Source organism: Ochotona princeps, chromosome 3 (assembly GCF_030435755.1).
Source record: "Ochotona princeps isolate mOchPri1 chromosome 3, mOchPri1.hap1, whole genome shotgun sequence".
NCBI classification, from domain to species: Eukaryota; Metazoa; Chordata; class Mammalia; order Lagomorpha; family Ochotonidae; genus Ochotona; species Ochotona princeps.
Genome location: NC_080834.1, coordinates 22914313 through 22938609, shown reverse-complemented (window position 1 = coordinate 22938609; position 24297 = coordinate 22914313). Strand labels below are relative to the sequence as shown.

At 39.4% G+C, this 24297-nt stretch overlaps 1 protein-coding gene across 5 annotated transcripts; it reads right to left on the bottom strand.

The window, feature by feature from the left end:
• Positions 1-780: 780 nt before the first annotated feature.
• Positions 781-24078, bottom strand: LOC131479792 (protein phosphatase 1 regulatory subunit 7-like). Of its 5 annotated transcripts, none has more exons than XM_058661182.1 (7): positions 23882-24078; positions 17201-17342; positions 13878-13971; positions 9834-9952; positions 6832-6974; positions 3747-3980; positions 781-933 (listed from the first exon to the last, which is right to left on the bottom strand). In XM_058661182.1, exons 1-7 carry the CDS (start codon positions 23890-23892, stop codon positions 822-824), a joined length of 855 nt encoding a protein of 284 aa, XP_058517165.1. In that variant the 5' UTR covers positions 23893-24078; the 3' UTR covers positions 781-821. The 5 variants fall into 5 exon arrangements, with proteins under 5 accessions (XP_058517165.1, XP_058517167.1, XP_058517169.1 ...); XM_058661184.1 differs by having other exon boundaries at positions 3747-3944; XM_058661186.1 differs by lacking the exons at positions 17201-17342; positions 23882-24078 and adding an exon at positions 11024-11141.
• Between the last annotated feature and the right edge of the window lie 219 nt (positions 24079-24297).

Sequence of the window (24297 nt, the reverse complement as noted above, 5' to 3'; positions counted from 1 at the left end):
GAAGTGTCTAGATCCTGCTCGCTTACTGATAGATCAAAGCAAAAGTCTTGGCCACTGTCAATTAAGGAGTGGCAGAAGTATACACCTCTGCACACAGTGCCAGCAGACACTGGTGAAGACAAACACCATCAGCCAGCCAAGTGACATTCATGTTGAGAGCAAAAATCATCAAACTAGATCATTCCACAAATTTTCACAAATAAGAGTCGTACGAGGACCCAGCCACATCCACACACACATCTGCTTTCTGTGGCTGAATCTGTGTTACGACAGATGTAAGCAGTTGATCCAGAGACCAATTGGCCAATATCTAGAATATTTCCTATGAGATTATTTATACAAAACATCTCTCTACTTTTAATTAGAAAGGCAGAAATATTTGAATATATAAAGTAAACATTATATGCAATTAGGCATCCTGTGTTTATGAGGATTTTTTTAAAGATTTATTTATTTTCACTACAAAGTCAGATATACAGAGAGGAGGAGAGACAGAGAGGAAGATCTTCCGTCCGATGATTCACTCCCCAAGTGAGCGCAACGGCCAGTGCTGCGCCGATCCGAAGCCAGGAACCAGGAACTTCCTCCACGTCTCCCACGCGGGTGCAGGGTCCCAATGCATTGGGCCGTCCTCGACTGCTTTCCCAGGCCACAAGCAGGGAGCTGGATGGGAAGTGGAGCCACTGGGATTAGAACCGGCGCCCATATGGGATCCTGGCATGTTCAAGGTGAGGACTTTAGCCACTAGGCAATGCCACCGGGCCCTATAAATGGTTTTTTTTAAAGCAACAATGGTGATTGCTTTTTCTACACAAATTATATTAGGATATAACACACATTTTTGAAAAAATATTTGATTCTGGTGGTGAGTGATCTTCTGGTAGCTTCAGGATTCCATCCAGTATTTTTAAGTTTGGCAAGCAGGAAAACACACTAAAACAGAAGTCAAAGAAACAGTAATTACTTTGAACAAAAGCATTTTATTCCATCTTCTTCTTAAATGAATACGCCTGTCTACTGTAACAGACAGATGAACGATTATTACTTCATGGTCTTTGTCATCTTTGCAGAGGGGCTAAAATAAAGAGGCATGCCCGTTCACCGCTTGATGATTCGATGTAATTTGACCTCTCATGGATATACTATAGCTGCCAAGTATTGATCAGAGAAGTGGGACTGCACACGATCTATTTTTGTAAGAGAATTCTACTCCAGTTTTTCAAGATCCTATAAGGAAAAAACTCCATGGGTGGATTTAGCCAAGTAACGAGAAAAAGGAGGTCATGGCACATGTGGTCACGGCAGCAAAAGTGAAGGCTGAGAAGGAACTGTACTGAGAGTCAGAGCAGAGCAGGCGGGATGTTGCACTGTGCTATCTTGTCTGGACCGGGGATGCTTTTGGAGGCCCTGTTTCAAAGTTAGAGTCACTTTCAGTTTCAGGAAGAATCTTCAGACCAATCCAGCTAAACAGTGAGAAAGCAGCATTTTCTTGCAAGTCACAGATGTTTTTAGGTCTGGGAATTTTCAGGGCTCAAGCAGTAAGACATTGTGACACTCAGTTATGGTGGACAAAGCATTCTAATATCTTTCATGGGATGTGTTAATGTCAAGTAATCACGGTGCCAAATCCCTTGAAAACTTCCATGACTGGTTAATTTTCTCAGAGCTCAAATATCTGCACAACAGCACGATATCTCATTTAATCCTCGCAACAATTCTGTTAGATTGATTTTTAGCACGCATTTTAAGAACATAAAGTTTGCAGGTGGCAGGACAAAGAATAAAACCTAAGCCTTCTGTTCCCTTGTTTACAATCAGCTGACAAGAACTCCTCAACATTGTGAAAAGTCAATTGATGGTGAGCTAACAACACACAGATTTATGGAGAATGGTCGCAGTCGGCTGTGATTGTCGGCCGAGTGATGGAGTTATCCTGTACCTACAGGTCCTACACATTATTAGCTCTATCATTAAGTACTTACTCTTTTGAGCTATGCTGCCTTCCTATTGGGAGATCTGAAATAAAGGGTAATGGAAAAGCTGACCACAAATGCAATTGCAAGCTTATACTTCACATTTTGAGCATGATGCAACTGATTGTCAGTATAGGTCCGGCTCAAGTTCTCAATACAGATATCCAGTGTCAAAACGGAACACTACTAAAATCTTCAAAGTGTGGATCTTGGGGACTGGGTAACTGAAACAAATGTGGATGAACTTCAAACTTCAGCTTGTTTGCTCAGCATGAGCTGAAGTTTAAATGCCTACATTTTCCTGCTCAAGGCAGTCATGCTCTACCTAAATCCACACAGCTTAGATTTTTATAACTTGAAAGTCATTATTTTCCCCAGGATCCAATCCAATGGAGTTAATACTAGAAAAATAGAAGAACCTCATTATATCCCTCCTTCCCACATAACTCTATACCACATCATAAATTTTTAAGACAGTTATAGTGAGACCTTAGGGTATATTAGATTTCAGACAATTAATCTTAATACAATTGTTGTAAGGCATTCTTGAAGGAACACAAATGACAGAATTGAGCCCAAAAATGTTTTACAAAATCCCACATATAAATTAAGAAAACCCAAATTTAGCACTATTAAATTATCCTTATGGTTAGCAATGTGCTGCCTTATGAATGATGTTAAAATGTCCAGCTGAAACTCCTCTGACTACAGTTAATGTAATTTTAAACTTCAAAACATCCCTATGGTTCAGTATTAGTTTAATATTAAAGGAATTCGGCTGCTAGTTTTTGCTGTTATGTAGAAACAATTTGAGAATTTATTATCACAGACATGGAGTTCTGCTTCCAAACTACAGTCATTGGGGAGACAACTGCAGTAATGAGATTTATGTAATAACAACAAAGATCCGAAATTTTTACTCTGACAATTTTTCATTGTAAATCAGGAGTCAAAATATCTAACATTCCATTAAGCCTCTGGAATACAGTGGTTGTCATGGGAGATGGCTGTGTGAGGAAGGAAGATGCTCAGAAATGTTTGAAACTGAGTGTAGATGAAGGAGTCTAGTTATATAACAGGACTGAACCTTAGAGACAGTCTAACTCTTCGTAAAGTGGATGTGGAAGTGAGACGACCCACAGTCCGTCCCAAGATTCTGTTGCTGTTTTTATTCTTTTAATTTTCATAAGTAATCTAACAGTGACATACAGCTTGATATACCTATGAAGATTCCACTACAACCATTAAATGTTCCTAATAAAGATAAAGTAATAGAAATCATTACTTCTTGGCAGATGTTTGAACTATTTTAACCACTGGAGTAGACAAAATCAAGTATTTCTTTGAATTCACTTACTGATATTTCTATGACTCAAAGGAGTGAAAGCAAAACCAGAGGATAAACTATTCATGATATGTCACATAAAATGATAGGAATTCCTATCTATGAAATACATGAGAAAGATTTACAAAATTGTAAAGTCTTAAAATGAAACAAGCTTGAATACATAAAGTCACATTAAAGGAAGAACCTAAAACCTGTCCAGTGATTATAAACTTGTCAAAAGCAGCATATACTGCAAATGAAAAAAAAAAGACAAGGCCTGTTCAAAGTTCTTCAGTAAGATCTGAAGCAGGAAGTGTACAGTATCTAGCAGATATAATAAATATTTATTGAATGGATTTAAGCAAGAGAGAAGTTGCATGACGAAGTACAGTTAAAGACACTATCCAATGCAGTGCGGAAGGAGTCTGAAGGCACTCGGGGCTTACCGTCTTCTGTAACTTTGGTTAAACTCGCATGGGTTCCTCTTGAGCGTGAGTGCTTCTAATGGAGCCTGCCGCAAGCTTGAGAGTCCAGTCAGAGACTCAATGTGGTTTTCAGCCAAGGACAAATGTTGTATTTGAGGTATCTTTGGCAACTGTTTGAAAGTTGTGAGGTGATTTTTGTTCAGATTTAGAATCCTGCAGCTGGACACAGAATGTAAACATTGTGGTGTTTGTCTTCTAGGAAGATGGTCAACAAGCGAAGTTCACAGAGCTAATTTGTCTCACATGGACCACAAGTCTTCAAAGGAATAACTGCACCTGTTCTACAAATATGAAGTGTGTATGTGTGTGTGTGATAGATACATAGATAGACAGATGATAGAGACAGAGAGAGACAGACAGAGAGAGAGAATGAAATGTTAGGAGGCAGAGATCTGTTTTAGAACACTAAGGGACCCTACCCAGTCCTTGGCGTATGAGCGATTCCTCATGTGGAGAATGAAAAAAGCAGCTCTACCTAATGTCAGTCAAACAATGCCACTGGTAAGGAGTGGATTGTAGCTATTTTCCATCTACTTTCCTATACTCCAAGATTGTATATTGATAAAATGGCTTTCAATCACACAAAAGAAAGAAAAGTATATTGGGCATTTAACTTCAACATGTTTTCTCAAAAGATAATGCATCCCTTAAAACCGCAATTGTGTAAGACTCTGTAGATAAAATAATTCAAAATCTATCACTGACAACTTGCCTTAAGGAAAAAAAACCCTTTAACTCTTGTTTGCAAGAAACACAGTGTGTTTGTTCACGGACTTTGGCTGCACAGACACTTGGTAAACAGGAATCTGACTTGAGGATGGTGTTGTATCACTCCCATCTTCCGTCTCCTGCTTCTCCATTGGCTAGTGTACACCATCATCACATCTTCGAGCGTTTGCCTTCTGCCTTTTCTGGGTTGCACACAGTCATGAGAAGCACTGAGCCTCCATGACAATTGCTCATTGAAACCTCTCCCCCCCTTGGCAGTTCCTGCTCTTCTGCAATGACCGCTATCTCCTCTGAATTTTGTCTCCTTACCGTCACACTCCCTTCTCAGTCTCTCTGATTAGTCCTGACACAAACTGCCTCCAGCCAGTAGAATATGTGATGGGAAAGGAGAGCCAGAATCAGTACACAGTGACATGACTTTCTGTATTTTTAAAAGTGTATTTATTTATTCGAGATGATAAGTGATGGAGGTGAGGAAGGATGTGCTCCCGCTGCTTCTCTGCTCCCCAAATGACTGTGATGCCCAACTGGGCTAAGCTGAAACCAGGGGCCAGGAACTGCATCTGGTCTCCCTGACGCAGACACCCAGCTTTGGCTGTTTCCCAGGCAGGTTAGCATCAGCTGAACTGCCTGGCACTTGGATGGCAGATGGGTGTCAGAAGGGGCGCCACAATGCGGAGCCTAGCAACGTGACTTCTTGGAGAGAGAGGAAAAGAAGTCAGGAATGTACTGGCAGCAAGTTGCTACACACTAAACTGACAGCTCTAAAAATTTGAATTCCAATTGCATTTATGTGTTCTATTTCTAAAAAAAAGAACAGTCAAATATTGTCTCCAGAGAACATTGAAACTAGGTCATCTTTTATCCTATTGCTGCTTCTTATTATTCTTTTTCCTTCTTTCTCTCTCTTATGTTTTTTCCCACAAAATAATCAATTTAGACCAAGTTTAGATACTTCAAGCAGACGATCTACTTGGATGCTTTTAAAATATGCTTTGGACCTCTGTGAACATTAAAATATATCGATTTTATATTTGATTCAATATGTTTTACAAAAAACACAGCTAATACATTCTCATTTTCCCCCAGTAGCTAAAATAGAATGTTCCTCATCAAAAAGCTATTGATTAATTATATGAAGTAATATCAATTTTTAAATGAACTTTCTTTTGCAAGTTTTTAGTTAGTTCTTTAAAATTAGCTACTTTAAAAGATAGGAATTGAATTCAAATTCCATGAAAACACGTGCTAAGTTTCCAGCGGACTTTGAAACTGACTGAAGAGGAGGATGCCCGGATGCCTCACCTGACTTGGCACTGCTGTGCCAGCTCAGGCCTTCCCTGCAGTGTGCAGCCTTGGCACCCTGCTCCCAGCACCCTGTGTCAGTTCATGCTCAGGGCTCCAGCCCTTCCCTGCAGGGTTTAGCCTTGGCACCCTGCTCCAAGCACCCTGTGTCAGCTCACGCTCAGGGGGTCCAGCCCTTTCCTGCAGGGTGCAGCCTTGGTGCCCTGCTCCCAGCATCCTGTCTCTTCCACGTTCATGGATGAATCTTAACTTTCATTGCAGTTTTTCAGTTTTCTTCATCTCCTGACTATCCCTCTGGAACCACTGCCTGGTCTTCCCAATGGCAAGGCTACCTACCCATTAGATTCAAGCAATTCTGAACATTAACAAAGAGGCAGGAAACCTTTCTCGCGGGGAGTTGGGAACCTTGAGATAGTAAGGGATCCACAAAATATTAAAAAACAAAATCCTTAGTTTCTTTCTGCCACTAATCTAATAGCTAACTTCCACTCCAAGTCAGAGAGTAACGCATGAGCCAAATTTCCCTGCCATCTCCTTATCACTAAAATTTACAACTGTTACAAATATGTAACTGAGTTGCATATTCTGGTTTACAACAGCAAGAAAATAGCAAGCTTTGCTGCCCTTATTTTTTCATGGTTATGAATTATTCTTTTAAGAACTGATGGTAATTGCTGATCATCTGAATTTGTCAGTTTATACTGTCTACATACATGGAAATATTGCTTTGTATGCTATAAAGTGTACAAATATTGTATTTTCAGAGAATGTTTTAAAATAAAATAAATTTTTAAATAATTAAAATTGGCAATGAAAGTGATAGTTTGGAAAAGAATATTTTTCTCTCTAAAACGTAGTATTTTGACAGTAACTTTCTTTTCACCATATCATATATACTTTAGCAAATGACTTCCAGAAGACAGGTCTGATGTGTGTCAACAATGGTCCGCTATTTCCGCATGAGGAAGATTTCACTGGAACAGAGTAAGTAGACATGCTAAGAATCATGTACCTTGGCAATCGAATGGCACTTAAGTCCACCAGCGAATTATCCACTAACCAGAGGATTTCCACTCTAATTAGTCTTCTAAGAATCCTGTTAAAATTTTGAACCTGGTAAAGGTCCCCCAAATCCTGAAATGAAATGTTCAAATTCTAAGGGGGGAAGAAAAGAGGAGAAAAAAATGAGTCCTTGCTCAACTTTTGAAGGCAGTTATTAAGAATTTCTATATGCATGATTTCAACTAGCAGCCTCCATGCCTTACACACACAAACATTGCAGTGGCTCCCGAGTAAAAACAGAAATAACTTTCTCATCCACTTCCCACCACTCCGCTTCCCTCCAGCCTGATCATGGGCTTGTAACCCCCTCACCTTAAATATTAATTAAAAAGAAGAATTGCATTGAAGTGAGTGGATAATCTTTGCCTATTATTAGTGGTTTAAGCAATCAATCATCATTAATCTCACTTAAAAATATTCTAAAATATCACATAAGGATTTCTGAGTATGATAACATTATTCAAGAAGTGAAAAATGTTATTTTATCTTAAATAAAATGAGGATAAAATGACTTGGAATATTTTAAAGATAGTGAACATTTTATTTTTACTTTAACATCCAGCAACATAGATGCAATGAACATTAAAACCACTCTAAGTAGAAACATTGTTCTTGCAAATTCTAAGGTGGTCATCAAGAATGTTCACAGGAAATAGAATTAAAATGAATTCAGTGCAAAAGGTTTGAAAGATCATACTTCATATGAATGTTCCACTAAGTTTTAAAGTAGGATTTACTTATTTGAGTAAGTCACGGAGCTACAGAGCGTGAGGTCCTCCATCAGCTGGTTCAGTCTCCCAGGTTACTGCGAAGGCCAAGGCTGGGTCAGGAGCCTCCAGGCAGCGGCGGCTGCAGGGACTCACTGCTGCTTCTCCCCAGCCTCTACAGGAAGCTGGGTCAGAAGTGGAGCAGCTGGGACTTGAACCAGTGCCCACAAGCACTGCAGATGGTGGCTTTAACTGTGCCATAACACCAACCCCTAATGAGCTCATGAGGATCCTTCAATGCATATATTTTAAGTACTTTTTTGCATTAAAATCAATGTTTTATACATCAATTATGTGAACTTGGTTTGTTATGAGTGTATTTGTGCTTCAGATATGCATAGATATCCCTAAAAGCCAACTTAACCTTTGATTTTCCCAGTTTAGCATTAATTTGTGCCAATAAAAATTATTGAATTGAATAACAATCCCCTCTTTAAAATCTTCACGTAACACAATGTCATTCTTTTAAGACATCTCTAATTTAGAACAATTGTTAGGATGTTAACATTTTCAGACATAATCCATTATACAATTTAATGCATGTAAAGCCATTTACCAACAATGCAAAAGGTGTTCATTTGACAGTAAAATTTAATAATGATAAAATATACCTAATATCTATACATTAAAAGTTAGTTCAGAAAATTTTATTTTTTTCTTATCACTCTTTCCCAATTGAGTTTTCTGCAGTAGCCTGAAGCTTATTTAGTCAGTTCTGGAAAGGTCATGAGGCTGTCTGTGATAGCTTCCTAGCAAGGCCCCACTGGTGTTTAGAGCCTACTCATGGTTTACAGCGCTGCTATAAAGACTGAATCATTGATACGCTCACACAATCAGCTCTTGGGAAGATCTTGGAAAGAGAGGTCAAGGCCTTTCCTGCATTGAGTTGACTGTTTCAAATAAACAAACAGGCTTATTACTTAGAATTTAAAATAAAGAAATAGGTGTACTTAAATTTTTAGGAGTGGAGCTACTGATTGACTATATACCCATTTGCTTTAAATGAAAACAGTGTATTAGAACGCAGCATGCTACCTTCATAGCCTCTACCAAGGAGCCCTAATGATTCCTGTTTCAGGACTTCATTCCCTTGGGAAAGGAAAGAATTTAGACCACACTCCCCTGAAACTCATTTCCCTGCTCCGTAACCTGGAGCAATGGAGACATTAGGAAAAGCTAACAAGAGCTCTGAAGCTCAGTTTCACTTCTTGAAGGCTTCCTGCAGTTTTCAAGCACACCTTGATCACTTTGGAAAAACAGAAATGCTGGCACCCTGCACTGCTGTGGAATTGACTTGCTGCTGCGTGGCTGCCTGCCTCCCTGGCCTGGGCGAGTCTCCTGTCCTCCGCGGCAGCATGTGCCCATCCAGCTGGCATGAGAAGCTAGGCCCAGTGCAGCCCTGCGGCCCTTAAGTGCTCAGGCTGATTCATGGCTTCAGAGCCTGTGGCTTTAGCAGGGGCAAGATTTTAGGAAGAAACCACAGCTTGGAGCTTGTATCTATTCCAGGACCCTTCCAGTCAGCTCAGACCGGCTGCAGGAGCTGGTGACAACATCGCCTTGAATTCCTGACTGCATCATTAACCCACTGATACAGATCATTGTGCAAACGTTTACAACTTTATATTATCAAAATGAATAATTTTATATTGAAATATTTTAAAGTTTTTACAGATTTTAGCGATTTTCAGATATGATAAAGCTTAGAAAATACAGGGGTGGGTATTGAGTGTCGGATTAAATGATCACTTGAGATTGCCTGCACCATGGAGGGAAGCTGTGGTTCAAGGCCTGGCTGTTCCGCTTCCACTCCACCGCCCTGCTGACATGTCTGGGAAGGCAGCAGAAGGTGTGCAAGCGCTGGGATGGCTGTCACCCCTTGGGGGAGACTCGGATGGAATTCCTTTCTCTCTCTCTCTCTTTTTCTCTCTCTCTTTCTCTCTGTCTCTTCTCTCACTTTTCCCTTCTCTAGTGTTTCACCTTTCACATGAACAAATTAATAAGTTGAACAACAAAACAAAAAGAAATAAGATGGCCTAATGAAGTGGGTGGAAGATGGAGCAGCCCTAACGCTGCATGTCTTAGAGAGCTCTGAAGGTATGGTGAAGGCTTCGGTCTTCACCCTGCGGAAGCACCTCTTTGAAGCAGCAATGGAGTAATTTAGTCAAGGAGCACGTTAAGTTCTCACCGTGCAGTCCTCCCAATTCTCCTGTAACCAGGTCTCCCACCTGTTGCTTTCAAGGACTCTTTGCCTTGGAGTGGAGGCACAGCCCACCTGTTTGAAAATGAAGTCTTCTTCAGGAGGTCCTGGGTAAGAAGCATACATGAGACCTGGGAAATTGGCTCAAGGGAACAGCGTCACAGCTTCACTTCCTGTTAGAGCAGTTCAAAACTTCCACATAATGTCAGGATGAGGAAACCATGATTTGACCCATATTGTGCTTTAGAGAGTGAGCAATAACTAAATGTGATTTAACACACACTGTTCTGTCCAGCCTGACTGTGGACGGGTGAGAAAAGGGGCAGGGAAGGTATGGGACTTTAAGAAATTCTAATTGTGAAAATGACTTTCCTTAAATTTTACAAAAATAAACTTTCGCTTCTAGTAAACGAAATACAGATGTTCCCTACTCACACCTCTGAATCTATGGCTCGTGTACTTGGCTGACCTCACAGATGCAGGCAGCATGGATACAAAGCGGAGGAGGCTGCACCCTGAATGCAAGCCACAGGTGTGTGGATGAAAATTTAATCAGGAGAGGACTATCAAATATTTACAGCCCCCTCCTCCCGGCTCTGCCCTGGCCACAGGTGCCTCTGGCCGTGCCTTCTGGGCCTAACGCTTGGCTCTTTTATGAAGAGCCACACAACAGAGAAAATGACTGGTAACTTAGCCACTTCACTTCTTTTCTTTCTTCTTTTTAAAATTTGCAGAAAGTGAATACAGTTATCAGAAAAAAAAATTAGGGTATACACTAGCTGAATTTAAATCATTCAGTGTTCCTGTATCTGGGGTTGCTAAGATGACTGAGAAGAACCAAGGCTTAAATTTCCTCTTGTATGGGATTATAAGTAACAGACAATTTTATCTTGGCACAAAACATTTTGAAATCCATGCATAATATTTCACAATGCATATTTTCTTTTAAATTTTTGAAAGGCCCTTGTAGGCATTGCTTTCAAATATTTTTGTACCAAAATAAACTTATTTTAAAATATCAATCTGATTTTAATTTTTATTATTTTACTTATATAAGATGAATAAATTTTATGTATTTTATGTATTTTATAATGCATATTTAGAAGCATAGTTTATTTATTTGAAAAGTAGAATTGCAGAGAGAAAGACAGAGATCTTTCACCTGCTCACTCACTCACCAAGTGGCCATGACAGCTGGGGCTGGCCAGACCAAAGCCTGAACAGGAAGTTGGGACACAGGAGCTCCCTCCAGGTCCTCCACGTGGGTGCAGGCCCTAAGCACCTGGCCATCCTCTGCTGGATGGAAGTAGAGCAGCTGGAACATGAATGAGTGCTTTTAGGGATGCCAGCATCACAGGTGGTGGCGTAATGTGTCACCTGTGGGTGCTGGATGTGGGGTCCAAATCACCAACTTTACGATTAATTCCATTTTCCATGCATTTTTGGAAGATTCCTGGTAGATCTCTTTCTAAGTCCTTTGAGCCCATGACTTGGAAGAATGTGATATTTAAAATAGTGTTTTAATTAAGTCAACTTAAATTCTAGGCATACTTAGAGATTAAATATAATGATAATTTTCCATAACTATCACAAAATCAGTTACTTCTATTAACAGAGGGGAAAGGCTAATGTGTAGCATTAACTTTCCATATTGTATAAATTATTTCTATCCCAAATAAGAAAAATAACAAGAGACGGGTATTTTGACAATGTGGGTTAAGTCCCCACCTGGGGTCGACATCGAAGCATCGGTTCTAATCCTGGCTGCTCCATTTCTTGCTGATACGTTGCAGAAAAAAGTAGATTATGGCCCAAGTGCTTGGGATTTTGCCACCTACATGGGAATCCCTGGTGCAGTTTGAGTTCCTGCTGCTGCTTGGCCCAGCACTGGCCACTGTGGTCACTGTGGTCACTGTGGCCACTGTGGTCACTGTGGTCACTGTGGTCACTGGCAGAGTGAACAGGACTGAAGTGTCTGCCTTCCTCTGTCCATCTGTGCGTGTGTGTCTGTCTCTTCTCTCTATCTCTCTGTCTCTTCCTTTCTCCCTTGCTCTACCTTCCAAGTAGATAAAAATAAACATATGTTAAAAGAAAAAGTGACTTGAATCTTCAGGAGTTTGTGAAGGCACCCTGCATTTCTCTTCCCTTTCTCTCAACCCTGTCACCTCCTCATCTTTGAGATTTCGCTAGCTAACCTCCCTGTTCAGGCAACCTTCCTGCCTTAACTGGAACCGCTCTATCTGAAATGTCCCTGCTTCTATCTCTCCTCCCACGTCAATGACACAAGTCACCACTGATTCTCCCCAAACCCAGCTGCTACTGCATGACTCACAGGCCCAGGCATGTGGGAGCATTCTTACAGCCTACAAATCCTAGCTTTATTGATAAGAATGGCTTTTCACAATCTCAACCAAATTTCCGTTTCTAAATTTATTTCCACTCCTTTTCAAACTTATCATTCTGTAAATAGAGTACAAAACTCCCAGGCTTGAGGAAAGGATCCCTGTTTGCAGGATAGAGGCGGATAGTGAGTAATTGTGTGACTACCAAGCTTCAGTGTTCCACACCTTCAAGAATGTGGGGAGGACCTGAAGCAAAGGCGTATCAGGAGAAGAAGTTATGGGAAAAGATGTTTGGCCCTAGCGTTTAATAAAAACGACCATTTCTAACAGTTCTAGTCTAACATATGCATTCTTACAGCCATTGGCCCCCTACTCTCTTACAGCCATTGGCCCCCTACTCTCTTACAGCCATTGGCCCCCTACTCTCTATCATGCTACCTCAGGCAAAGTTCAGTGTCCTGTGATGTCAACCTGGCTCCTTAACATGCTTCTGCAGCAACTGATCTCATTGCCTCGCACCTCTAACACATTGTACGTCAGTGTGACACTTGCACACTTCCTCCTCACTTCAAACATTAAAGAACGCAGAAAAGGGACAGCAAGGTGTCAAAAACAAAGTGGATTTATGTTGTTTGTCAGGACCAGGATGGTACATGATGATGGTTGATAGAAGCAAAAAGAGAAAGATTTTATTATGTTCTTGTTTTGAAAACATGAACTTTTATACCCAGTGCAAGAAAAAGCCACAGTACCCTCTGTCCTTTCACCCATTTTTATTTTCTCATGATGAACTGTACTATTGCTGTCCAAGAAAACTTGGACCTTCAAAAAATATTCTTTGGTTGGACAATGTTCTCCTTCATTGACAAGGCTGACTGGAGTTAAGACTCACAGCAGTGGAAAACCGGGAACAATCTTTTAATCCACTAGGGAGACTTTCAAATTGCACTGTCTTTTCCACAGTCCCCTCATCCAGCATCCCACAAAATTTGATATTTTCCTTCATGTACTAGATACCCAGAGGTACTGAGCTCTACCCATATTGCTCGTTTGACTGCTATGGAACCTCTAGTCTTGTAATTATTTCTTTTCACTGTAGCTTTCATAGATTTCTTTGAAGTTAGAGGTCAAAGGTCGTTTCCACTGTGAAGAGTAGTATTAAATTGAATTCTTTTTTTACTCTGACCTGGTTGGTAACTGAAGATCTATCTTAACAGCTGAGAACTCAGTCTGGAATATGCGACAGCCCAGAGACATTAACTTGCACCCTCTACCTCTGAGCTAATTCTTTGTTCTCTCCCTAGAGCTGTAACTTATAACGGCTATCACTGAATTAACATGCTGGAAGATTTGAAACAGAAAGAATTTGCTCTTTTAAAGGATTCTGTCCTTATATGTGTAGCACATTTTATGTAAATATAAAGATAAATGTGTTCTCTGTTTATATTTGGAACATCCATCTTCTCCTATCCTTGAACATTACATATACATATATATTTGTATAATTATCGATATATGTTGAATATGCTTTTAAAGGGACCTTCTTCATATCAATAACTTTTGATTTTGGAAAAGAAATTTTTCTAACCCCCAAATAATACCTTTTTTCTGAAAGTACTGTTTTTCATCCCACACACAAAAATATAAGCTCAGAGGTGTATATGAAGAATGTGCAAGTCTGCTCTCTTACCTTCCCTCACTCGTGGGCAACGCAGTTGGCTTCCTTGAACGTCATGCTCTCCAACCTTACTCCAAGTAAGGTACTTACAAGAATCTGATGGGAGCTTTAAAGCAATGAGAAAAGTATCATAGAGCAACTGAGAATTTATTTATTATTTGTGTGTGAAAGCAATGCGAATCCTTTATAAATATTCAGCTAAATTAAGCTTCAAAATCTAGCAGTGTGCTCATGAAAGTCATATTTTTCCAATCTAAATAATGTATTTGTATTTACCACTGCACACGTAACACTTGACATGTTTGTGCTGGATGGCAGATGACTGGATACATAAATATGTGGACAGTATATTAGTGATAAAATATGTGTGAAGGTTCTATCTGTGGTGTTTTTACATGCTTTAGTAATACTGAGGCTGTACTCTATTAGAATTCCAGTATGTTATGTAGCTTATGATATTCTTGAGGCTTAACACAAAGAAACAGGAATGCTGATACTTCGAGAATATGATGTGAAACACACAACACAGCATAGATGCATTATTCCGTTGGCCAACGCTATATACCTATGCTAAAAAAGGAATACAAAATATTTTGCTTAAAGAAATGCAATTGGAGCATTTGAAATAATTTTTATTCACTCCACGTGGAAGTATTTCATATAACTTATGTCTGCTTGAGCTGCAAATTTGTGGAACTAATCATGTTTTTTTTTCTCTGCCAGGATTAAACCAAGGTAAACATTTCTCTTTACAACAGAATTTCTCAGAAACTCTAACATACTCATAACACCGTGAGTCTAAACCATAAAGTGTTTCCTTGATCTATTAAACCGTGATAACTATCTTTTTTTTGGCGGCATTTGAGACTAGCGCATTATGGCAGGAAGAATTTAGAAAATATTTTCTCAAAATAAATTGGGAATGGGTGGGTTTAAGACTATCACAATAATACTTGACATTTTGTTTTATTAATCATCCAGTGATCATAGTTCTTGTAGTAAATATCCTAAAAACTATAAATTAGAAAAACAGAATTAGTAGCTAAAGTTATCTACATTATAAACAGTAACACTGAAATTTCAATAAAATCTGAAGCAACTCTAAGACATTTAAAGACTTGGTAATGTGATTTCAAGGAATTAACTCATGCCTTCAAATTATTCCTTGACAACAATAAGCATATATTTATTTTAGGTTATTAAGAAATACAGCTACAGACCTACCGACTTGTTCCACTTGCATGTTTACAGAAACTGCATAAGATGTTGTAATTTGGGAAATTTTATTTTCTGCTTTCTATCATCAAGTAAAAATGTTCTTAGAGGTTAAATTTCCTTGAGTTGTCACACCCCATCACGCTTTGTACTATGCAATGAAGTCTGAGTTGGTAAAAGAGCAAAAGCACCTAAGACGAAGATGTTCAAACTTTTGGAAGAAAATGTCGGAAATACTCTACAAGATCTAGGGGTAGGTCCCGACTTGCTAAAAAGGACACCAAAAACATTAGCAATCAAAACCAGAATAAACAAATGGGACCTCATCAAACTAAGCAGCTTCTGTACAGCAAAGGAAACAATCAACAAAGCAACCCACAGAATGGGAGAAGATCTTCGCGCACGACATAGGTGACAGAGGGCTAATCTCCAGAATATACAAAGAACTACGAAACAACCAAAATGTCAAAACAAACAAGCCACTCAAGAAATGGGCACGGGAAATGGGCAAACACTTCACAAAAGAACAAACCCAAATGGCAAATAAACATATGAAAAAATGCTCAAGTTCCCTGGCAATAAGGGAAATTCAAATTAAAACATCAATGAGGTACCACCTAATGCCAGTAAGACTGGCCCACATGAATAAAAGCACCAACAACACTTGTTGGCAAGGTTGTGGGGAAAAGGGAACCCTATTCCACTGCTGGTGGGGCTGCAGGCTGGTACAGCCTCTATGGAAATCAGTATGGAGAACATTCAAACAACTCAAAATCAACATACCATATGATCCAGCAATAGCACTCCTAAGAATATATCCAGAACACCTGTTTTATGAGAAGCCAACATGCACCCCTATGCTCATAGCAGCACAATCAGTAATTGCAAAAGCATGGAAGCAACCAAAATGCCCATCAGCAGAAGACTGGATAAGAAAGCTATGGTTCATCTACTCCATGGAATACTACTCAGCTATTAAAAAAAACAAAATGCAGTTCTTTGTGGCCAAATGGGCCAAACTGGAAACCATAATGCTAAGGGAAATGAACCAATCCCAAAAGGTCAGATACCACATGTTTGCGTTAATTTAAGAGGATATGATGTTATATAAAACATGTTATTTTATGTATATTATGTTATATGTTGTGTATAAACTAAAACTGAATTGACAATGAGGTGATCACAGAAGATGGTTAAGAAATTGCAATTCTTTTTAACATATTGGTTACTCAATACTATAACTATTAGTTACACAACAAAGTTAATTGTTGCTGAGGGTATGTTGGAGCCTTTAATTGATCGGGTTGATAATCTGATGGTTCTGCACTCGGACCGGACAGGGTCTCCCCAGGAAGCTGAGGAACTAGATTGGACTATAAGATGTTGGACTCTATGTTTAGTTTATGCTTGCAAAGAGGGAATCTCAACTGTACTTGATCAGTGGATATGCAACAAGGTGGAATATTTCACATGGGGGGAGGGCTGGGGGAGGGGTGGGGTGATTTCCAGTTCCAACGAAACTGTATCACATAATACAATGTAATCAATGAATAAAAAAAATAAAATATATTAAAAAAAATAAAAAGAAAATAAAGCTTCCATTTCTCACCTGGCATTAAAGGAATTATTTGGTGGCTGATTTTGGACTTCCTAATACTGTACGGAAACAATTCATTGCCCATCTTTATTTCTATATAAGGTTATCAATATGGCACAGTCACATGCCATTGGCTAAAGCATTAGTGGAATATAGGGGTCTCTCTCTGTACCCCTTTTAATTCAAATGGACCAACTGACCTGCTGGTTCAACAAGCATTTTAAAACTTGCGCGCTTAATTCCATTTTACTCATATACTTAGAAATCCTTATTGTATGACTGTTATGTGTTATATTTCTGTCAGGCAACGGGCATTCCAGAGTGACGAAATGCAGGAATTATGCTTCAAGAAATAAATTCATGTAAAATACGTGGGGCGTTTTAGAATGAAGCTCTAGGGAAACTTAATAGAGCCGAGGATCTAGGTTTAAGAAACAAATGCATTTATTTTGTAATGTTAAATACAAGATATATAACTTTTATGAAATTATCACCAGTTATAGGGCTATTTAGAAACATTTACCAAGGATGATATTCCGGAGTCTGAACGTGTATGGGACGCTGGACTCCACAGAGCCGACCACCTGGGAGCTTCCATGGGGCGGAAGTCGCACGATGGGTCAGAGCCGCAAGTCTCCTTCCTCCGTGTGCTCCGGCCTGAAGAGCTGCGGGGGAAACACTGAGGATTACATGCCTCGCCTACAGCCTCCCGGTGCATATATGCTTGTTTCAAACAAACAAGTTATATTCATGAACTTTTAATTTGCAGGAGATAGAAATTATCCTCTGCAAATTTATCTAGATTAGGTAAGGACTTCTGCATTGTATAATAGTCCCAACCACCGTGTGTGAGTTTTACAGGGGCTGGTAGTCACTTAAACTCTCCTCAAACGAAAGAGCATCATGTGAGCACGTGTCTTGGAAAAATCAATCCAACAGCAGGACACACATCCGTGTACTCGTGCGTGCTTCTAGGATACCGAGGTGCTGAAGGGGCCGCAGCAGCAGAATCGTGACTCGTGAGGGACCACAGCGACCATGGGAACCTTTATGGAAAACATGGTACCCTTCCAAAGGTCACAATTTTTTTTTTCTCTTTTAAACCTTGAAGTACTTGTGCAGGCATCTTTAAACTCTTCTGTTGAGTTCCTCGTGAATTTAAGCCTCAATTTTCCCTCAAAGCTCCTCCATGTCTTTTGTATTTCCTTAAAATCTATGGCAAATTAAGAAGTATTCTTTCATTAAGTTTAGATCATTTTAAATGGTACTTAAAGCATTTCATTAGGCAGTAGTCCAGTTCGTCTGTATTCCCAATTTAAAAGTAACAAATTATTTAACAAATTGAATGACTGGAAAGCCATACATTGGTTCCCTCTCCACATGCCCCAAGAGCTGTGATCTGTGCCAGGCTGACGCTGGGAATCAGGGGCTCGATTTGAATCTCCCACATTGGCAGGGACCCAAGGACTTCATCAGTACCTGTTATATTCCCGGAAACGCATCGGCAGAAGTGATGGAAACTGAACCCATGCACTCTGATATGGAATACAGGAATCCCAAACTGAGTCTTGGATTTTAATTTCTTTATTTATTTACAGGGAAGAGGAAGAGGAAAAGGAGAGAGATGAGAGGAGCAAGAGAGATCTTCTGTCCACTGTTTCACTCCCAAACTGTCTGAGCCAGAAACAATCCTGGTCTCCCACTGACTGATGGGCACCCAGCTGCTGGAGCCAGTACCTGATCCCTCCCCGGGTGCATCCCAGGGAGAGGTTGAAATGGCAAGTTAAAATTAGCATAGCAACAATGTCCTGCCACTTGATTTTAAAATCAGTGATTTGCACTTAATTATGAAGAAATCAGACAAGAACTATGTTCCTCTCATATCCTTTCACTTGAGTAACTTTTTTTTTTAACATTTTGGGTATTATTTCTTGAAATCACCACAGAGTATCTTGCTATAACAATAAATCAGCAAACATTAGGAGAGCAACACTAAATTTTCTACAGTTGTTTTTTCTATACAAACGTGTATCTTACCATCTGTAACAGAACTTTTGATCAACGACTACACACAGATACTGAGGCAATTACAAAGTCAAGGAAGAATGGGGGATGCACACTTAACTGACTTTAAATTTCATAGTCATTATTGAAATATACTGCCATTTTCTTCCCAATTGAAATCAGGAACACAGGGATACTGAGCACGACTGTGACTGGTGATTGTGATGGCTAGACAATACGCTTTATTCCAAGTCTGAACACACAGGCTGGAAGTCTTCCTTTGACCTGTGTTGTAACCTAAAGCTTGAGAAATGGCTTTACTTTGCTTATACAATCTCTGTACAGTAAGATGTGGAAGAAAAATATTCCCATAATTAAAAGGTCTGTTAAGAAAGAGCCAGTTGATTGAGGTTTAACTGTGCCTTTTTATTTAGTACTACAAGACCCAGCACAGCAACTGTAAGGTGAAATTAAATCTAAGAGTAAATGAAAATTATCATTTAATCTTAGGTTATATTAGTTCTCTTTCTAATTTAAGCTAGGCAACACCTTGCGACATTACACTTACAATGAATAAACATTTAGCAGGAATAGAAGGCAATTAAATGTTTGGGGTACACTAAGTGGAGAGCTGACTTCGTCTTGGCTTGTTTTTCCTAACAAGTTGAAGAATGATTTAAAGAATGGTCACAAATATCTGCTAAAAAGTTCTGTTCTACAGATAGTCTAGTAGTTTTTGAAAGTGAAATCATTTTACTAGTCCTATTATCCAAATATTTTGTTTGTATTCTTTTTTTTGCAATGAAGTCCTACTCCAGGGTGTGGTGACAAGAACCATGTGATGGGAAGACCTATAATCTGGAACATTGTCAAAATCTTTTCTGTTCTATTATTTCTTTCATGAATTCCACATGGAATTTTTCTTCTCTTTGCTTTTTGGGTGAACTCTTTGCAAAACAAGACCACTCTAAGCCTTGAGCTAAAAATCAAAAAAGAAAACAAAAAAAAAAACCAAGGGTGTCTTCCGGATTGTATTACTAACCCAAACCCGATCCATGTGCACAGTCTAACTTGCCCATCACTGGAACCAGATCTGCAAACCTGCAATTCAGGAGTTTAGGGAGTGATGGCTGCTGTGAGAGACCCAAAGTCAGGCACTGTGTTCCTACTGGTAAGAAAACCAAGGAACAGAGATGTCCCTGTTTTCTCATATGTTCTCTCTGACAACATTCATGCAAGATGCAAAATCAATAGATATATAGGTAAACATGTATCTACATATATTCTCATGGATGAGCTATGTAATGGAGGCTAGCATACCAGGAAGTGGGATTAATTTACAGCATGCATCTCTACTCCAAATAAAAGCAGGTCTCCAAAGGAAACTGTTACAAATTCCTTGACAATACAATACTACGTTTTCTACGATTGTCTATACATACAATGCCATCATACATTGAATGTTGGACTTGTGACTGTTGCTGAAGGACTTTACTATTGTAATAAAATGTGGGGAAATAGTAGAGGGTGTGGAGAACGGAAGGAAGGTGGGGGAGGAGGAGCAGGGAATCCTTCTACCTGCAAAATTGTATCACGGCAAATAATGATAAAAAAATTAAAAGATTGGAAAAATGTGAACAAGCGTAGCTCTTAATTCAGCAGGTGACATGAACTGCACCTTAGTGATAGGGTTTTGTTCTGAAGCATTCCTGCTCCAATGACAACCACTACTGCTAACACAGTAATTCTGCTGTTCGCATTTGTGGTGTGCTGGGCAGCTGTAACATGAGTTTTGCATAAATGAATTCATTTAATCACCCCAGGCAACTCAGGAAGTTATTCACATGATTATTTTGATTCTAAAAATGTTACACAGGGAGGTACAGTAAGCTGTCCAAGTCAGTTGTCCGTGGCACCGGGGGGTGCCTAATCGTTATCAGTCAGATAAGAACCAATTAAGTTGTGTTGCTCCTTTAAGTGACTATAAAGCTTCGTCACAATTAAGATGGCCGTTTTTATCACGAAAATTCATTGACATCGATTTTTTTCTTATTCCAGTTGTTTCATTTAACCACATAGGAATAATTACATGGGTTAACAGGAGCCGCAAATCGGAGCAGTTATTTACTGAATACAAAAGTTAAGCCTTTAGTTGCAGATCCAGGAAGATTCCCACTGAAGACATTATTAAGCTGCTTTTAAACCCCTCCTCTCACTCCCATCCCCTCCTCAATAAAAACTGACACATGCAGTTTAGTTGGTATATTGGTTTACTTGTTTTTAATCTTTCTGCCTGCAGTGAACAGTTATCATAAATTACAAATCTAAACTCTTATGAAAGAGGAATTTATTTTATTAATGTCCTACTACAAAGCTGCCATGGAAAGGATGTCATGGCTAACACTGCATGGCCTCCGCCAGCCATGATTTATGGAGTCTTTAAAACAGGTGATATTATCTGAATTGGCCATCTATTCTTAGTTTTGAAAACTATGGAATGGCTAACAAGAAAGGATCAGGAGTGTTGGAACTGCCTTATGAAAAACAACGTAATATAACATCAGTTCACGAGCGTCTTCCATCAGAAGATTGCGATATCCCTTCCAGTCACAGGCTCATTAGCCTCATACATCGTCTGCAGCACCCACTGCTCTCTGTTTAATTAAAACGTCAAGTTCGTGATTATGTAACTGTTTAAGCCTGGTAAAGAAGGAAGTGGGAGGTGGCCTAGTTACTCAGTGGAAACTAAGAACTTGAGTTGAATGAAACTGTGTGGAGTTCCCATCATCTCTGAGCCAGAAGGCTCGGATAACACATAAAGGATTGGCAAGACGGTATGAATACTGGCTCAATTCTTAATGTTTTAATCACACTCATTATTTCATCATGATAACTTCAAAAAAGGAAGGAGCATTCAGTCATACTTCTCTGTTTATAAGTACCAAGCTGCATCCATCTCTTCAAATAATACTGAACAAACTGCCCGAATCCAGCCGGAGCTTGCTAAGACCAAGCATTTCTGAGGAATGGACCAGAGAAAATCACTATAAACTCGACACCATTAAATTTCCATGGGAAAAGATGTAACCTCAGCTTCAAAACATCCTATTTTAGTTTTCAAAATCTCTATCTATATTATATTCATTTGTTAAAGAGGTAATGGCTATACCATCTGAATGCTGGAGATTTTAATGAGATAATAGGAAATATTCTCAATTTCTTATGAAATCATGAAGAAATTTGATATTGTATGTTTTGGTTAGCAAGTGTTTAAATTAGGGCACTATAACTATTTGCAATAAAAGCCTATAATTTTAATAGATATATCCTAAATGACTTAATTTATTTATTCCAAAACCATGCAATAGAGCTTGGTGTGGTAAAATCCCCAATGACTAAAGTCCCCGTCTTGCAACCATCTGGGATCCCATATGGGTGCTGGTTCCCAGCAACCCCACTTCCCCTCCAGCTCCCTGCTTGTGACCTGGGAAAGCAGTGGGGATGGCCCAAAGCCTTGGGGCCAGGCACCCACTTTGGAGACCCCAAAAAAGCTCCTTGCTTCGGACTGGCACAGCCCTGGCCATTGTGGCCACTTGGTGAGTGAAATCAGTAGACGAAAGATCTCTGTCTCTCTCTCTCCTCTCTGTATATCTGATTTTCCATTAAAATAAAACCAAAAAATGATAAATCTCGATACTGAATAATTTGCAACCGTAATTATTTTCTCCTTAAATCTTGATGAGTCAGATTGTAGCTTTAGGTCATACAAAATTCTTTAACTTTTACATCTCCCTATTCTCAAAAACTTCAACAGGTCTCCACATGAAGGCACAATACAACAAAAGGAACAAAAATATCTCTAAGACTTCTCTAAAGGAAAAACCTCAACAGGTACTAACGGCTTCACTGACATTTACAGAACAGAAAGGAATCTGGAAATCCCAGGAGCAATGAAAACAAAAGAACTAAAATCTCTTTATGTCTATAAAACTATATTACAAGTTTTTGAAACTCTTTTGCAACAATCTACGTAATAGTTGGGAAGTTTTTAATACTTGAGAAATATCTCTGCCACTCAGCACATTGTCAAACTTTGAAAATTTAGGACGATACAAACACTATGAGAGAGAAGAATATAGATGTTAGGATGCTTTATTGAAGTAGCTCTTGAGAGCAGAAATAAAACTGCAAAATCCCATATGCAATGACTATATTTAAAAAGATTATATTGGTAAGATTTTCATTCACAATATTCAGCAATGAAATTGAAAAAAAACTATCGCTAAGAAACTTTTTACCCTCCTTCCTCTGTTTTCCCCTTTCTTCCTTTTCTCTATCATCTCTTCTTTCCTGAAAGTATGTCATTGTAAAAAGTAAAAAAATAATAATAAAAGAAGGAGGAGGATGGATGTAATGTGGGCAGGAAAGAAGGCATGTTGGGAAATGCTATTATGTTCTAATATATATATATATAAATATATATATGTATGTATGTATTAAATCTATTCACCACATATAAAGTTTTAAATTTGAAGTTAAAAATAAGTTGTATTTTGGATATAACATTTTACAATGGCTCTGAATCATTGTCTGAAGGTTTTCAAATTGAAAAATAAAAATTTTCATAATAAAAATCATACGAGCCCAGCACGGTAGCCTAGCGGCTAAAGTCCTCACCTTGAACGCACAGGGATCCCATATGGGTGCCGGTTCAAATCCCGGCAGCTCCACTTCCCATCCAGCTCCCTGCTTGTGGCCTGGGAAAGCAGTTGAGGACGGCCCAATGCATTGGGACCCTGCACCCTCGTGGGAGACCCAGAAGAGGTTCCAGGTTCCCGGCTTCGGATCGGCGCGCATCAGCCCGTTGCAGCTCACTTGGGGAGTGAATCATCGGACGGAAGATCTTCCTCTCTGTCTCTCCTCCTCTCTGTATATCTGGCTGTAATAAAATGAATAAATCTTTAAAAAAAAAAAAGAATAAGTGGACCTCTCTCTGTCACATCAGTGATCACAAAACGACGCTGTATCTGTAGCCAGGCTGGGATCCAGGGCAAGAACCGTGGCTGGACACTACAGCAGTGCCACCAGCAGGGCACCTTGCAGGACGGAGAGTCTGTGAGATGGAAACTGGTAACGCTGCCTACACATCCTGGAGTGTCTCCCCTGTAATGATGAAAGTTGGTTTCACTTTGTTTCCTACCTTTCCGACATGTCTTGCAAAGACTTCTCTTGGCCTTCATAAAGCTGTTATCATGAAGAGATTTTCATCCTGCTTCCAAGAGAGGATATGAAGAACAGTCCTCCAAGAATGTACAGCCTCTTTTGGGGGTCTCACAGATTCACTGTGACCAAGGAAACAAGTGGTTGCCTGGCAACAAGGCCCTGTAGGAGATATGGTTACCAGTCCCTAGCGGATCCCTCCTGAAGCAGCCAGTATGCTCATCATCTTTTCCAAGCAATGTGTCAACCGTGACTGCAGAAGTATAAAAGACAGCACAAAGAATGTACGTCTTTTGCATCCCTGGAATGTGTTCTATTGCCAGTACCATTGTCTATTGACCTATTTGCACCTGTCATCAGCTTTGTGACATGTTACCCATGTTAAATGCCCCTCAG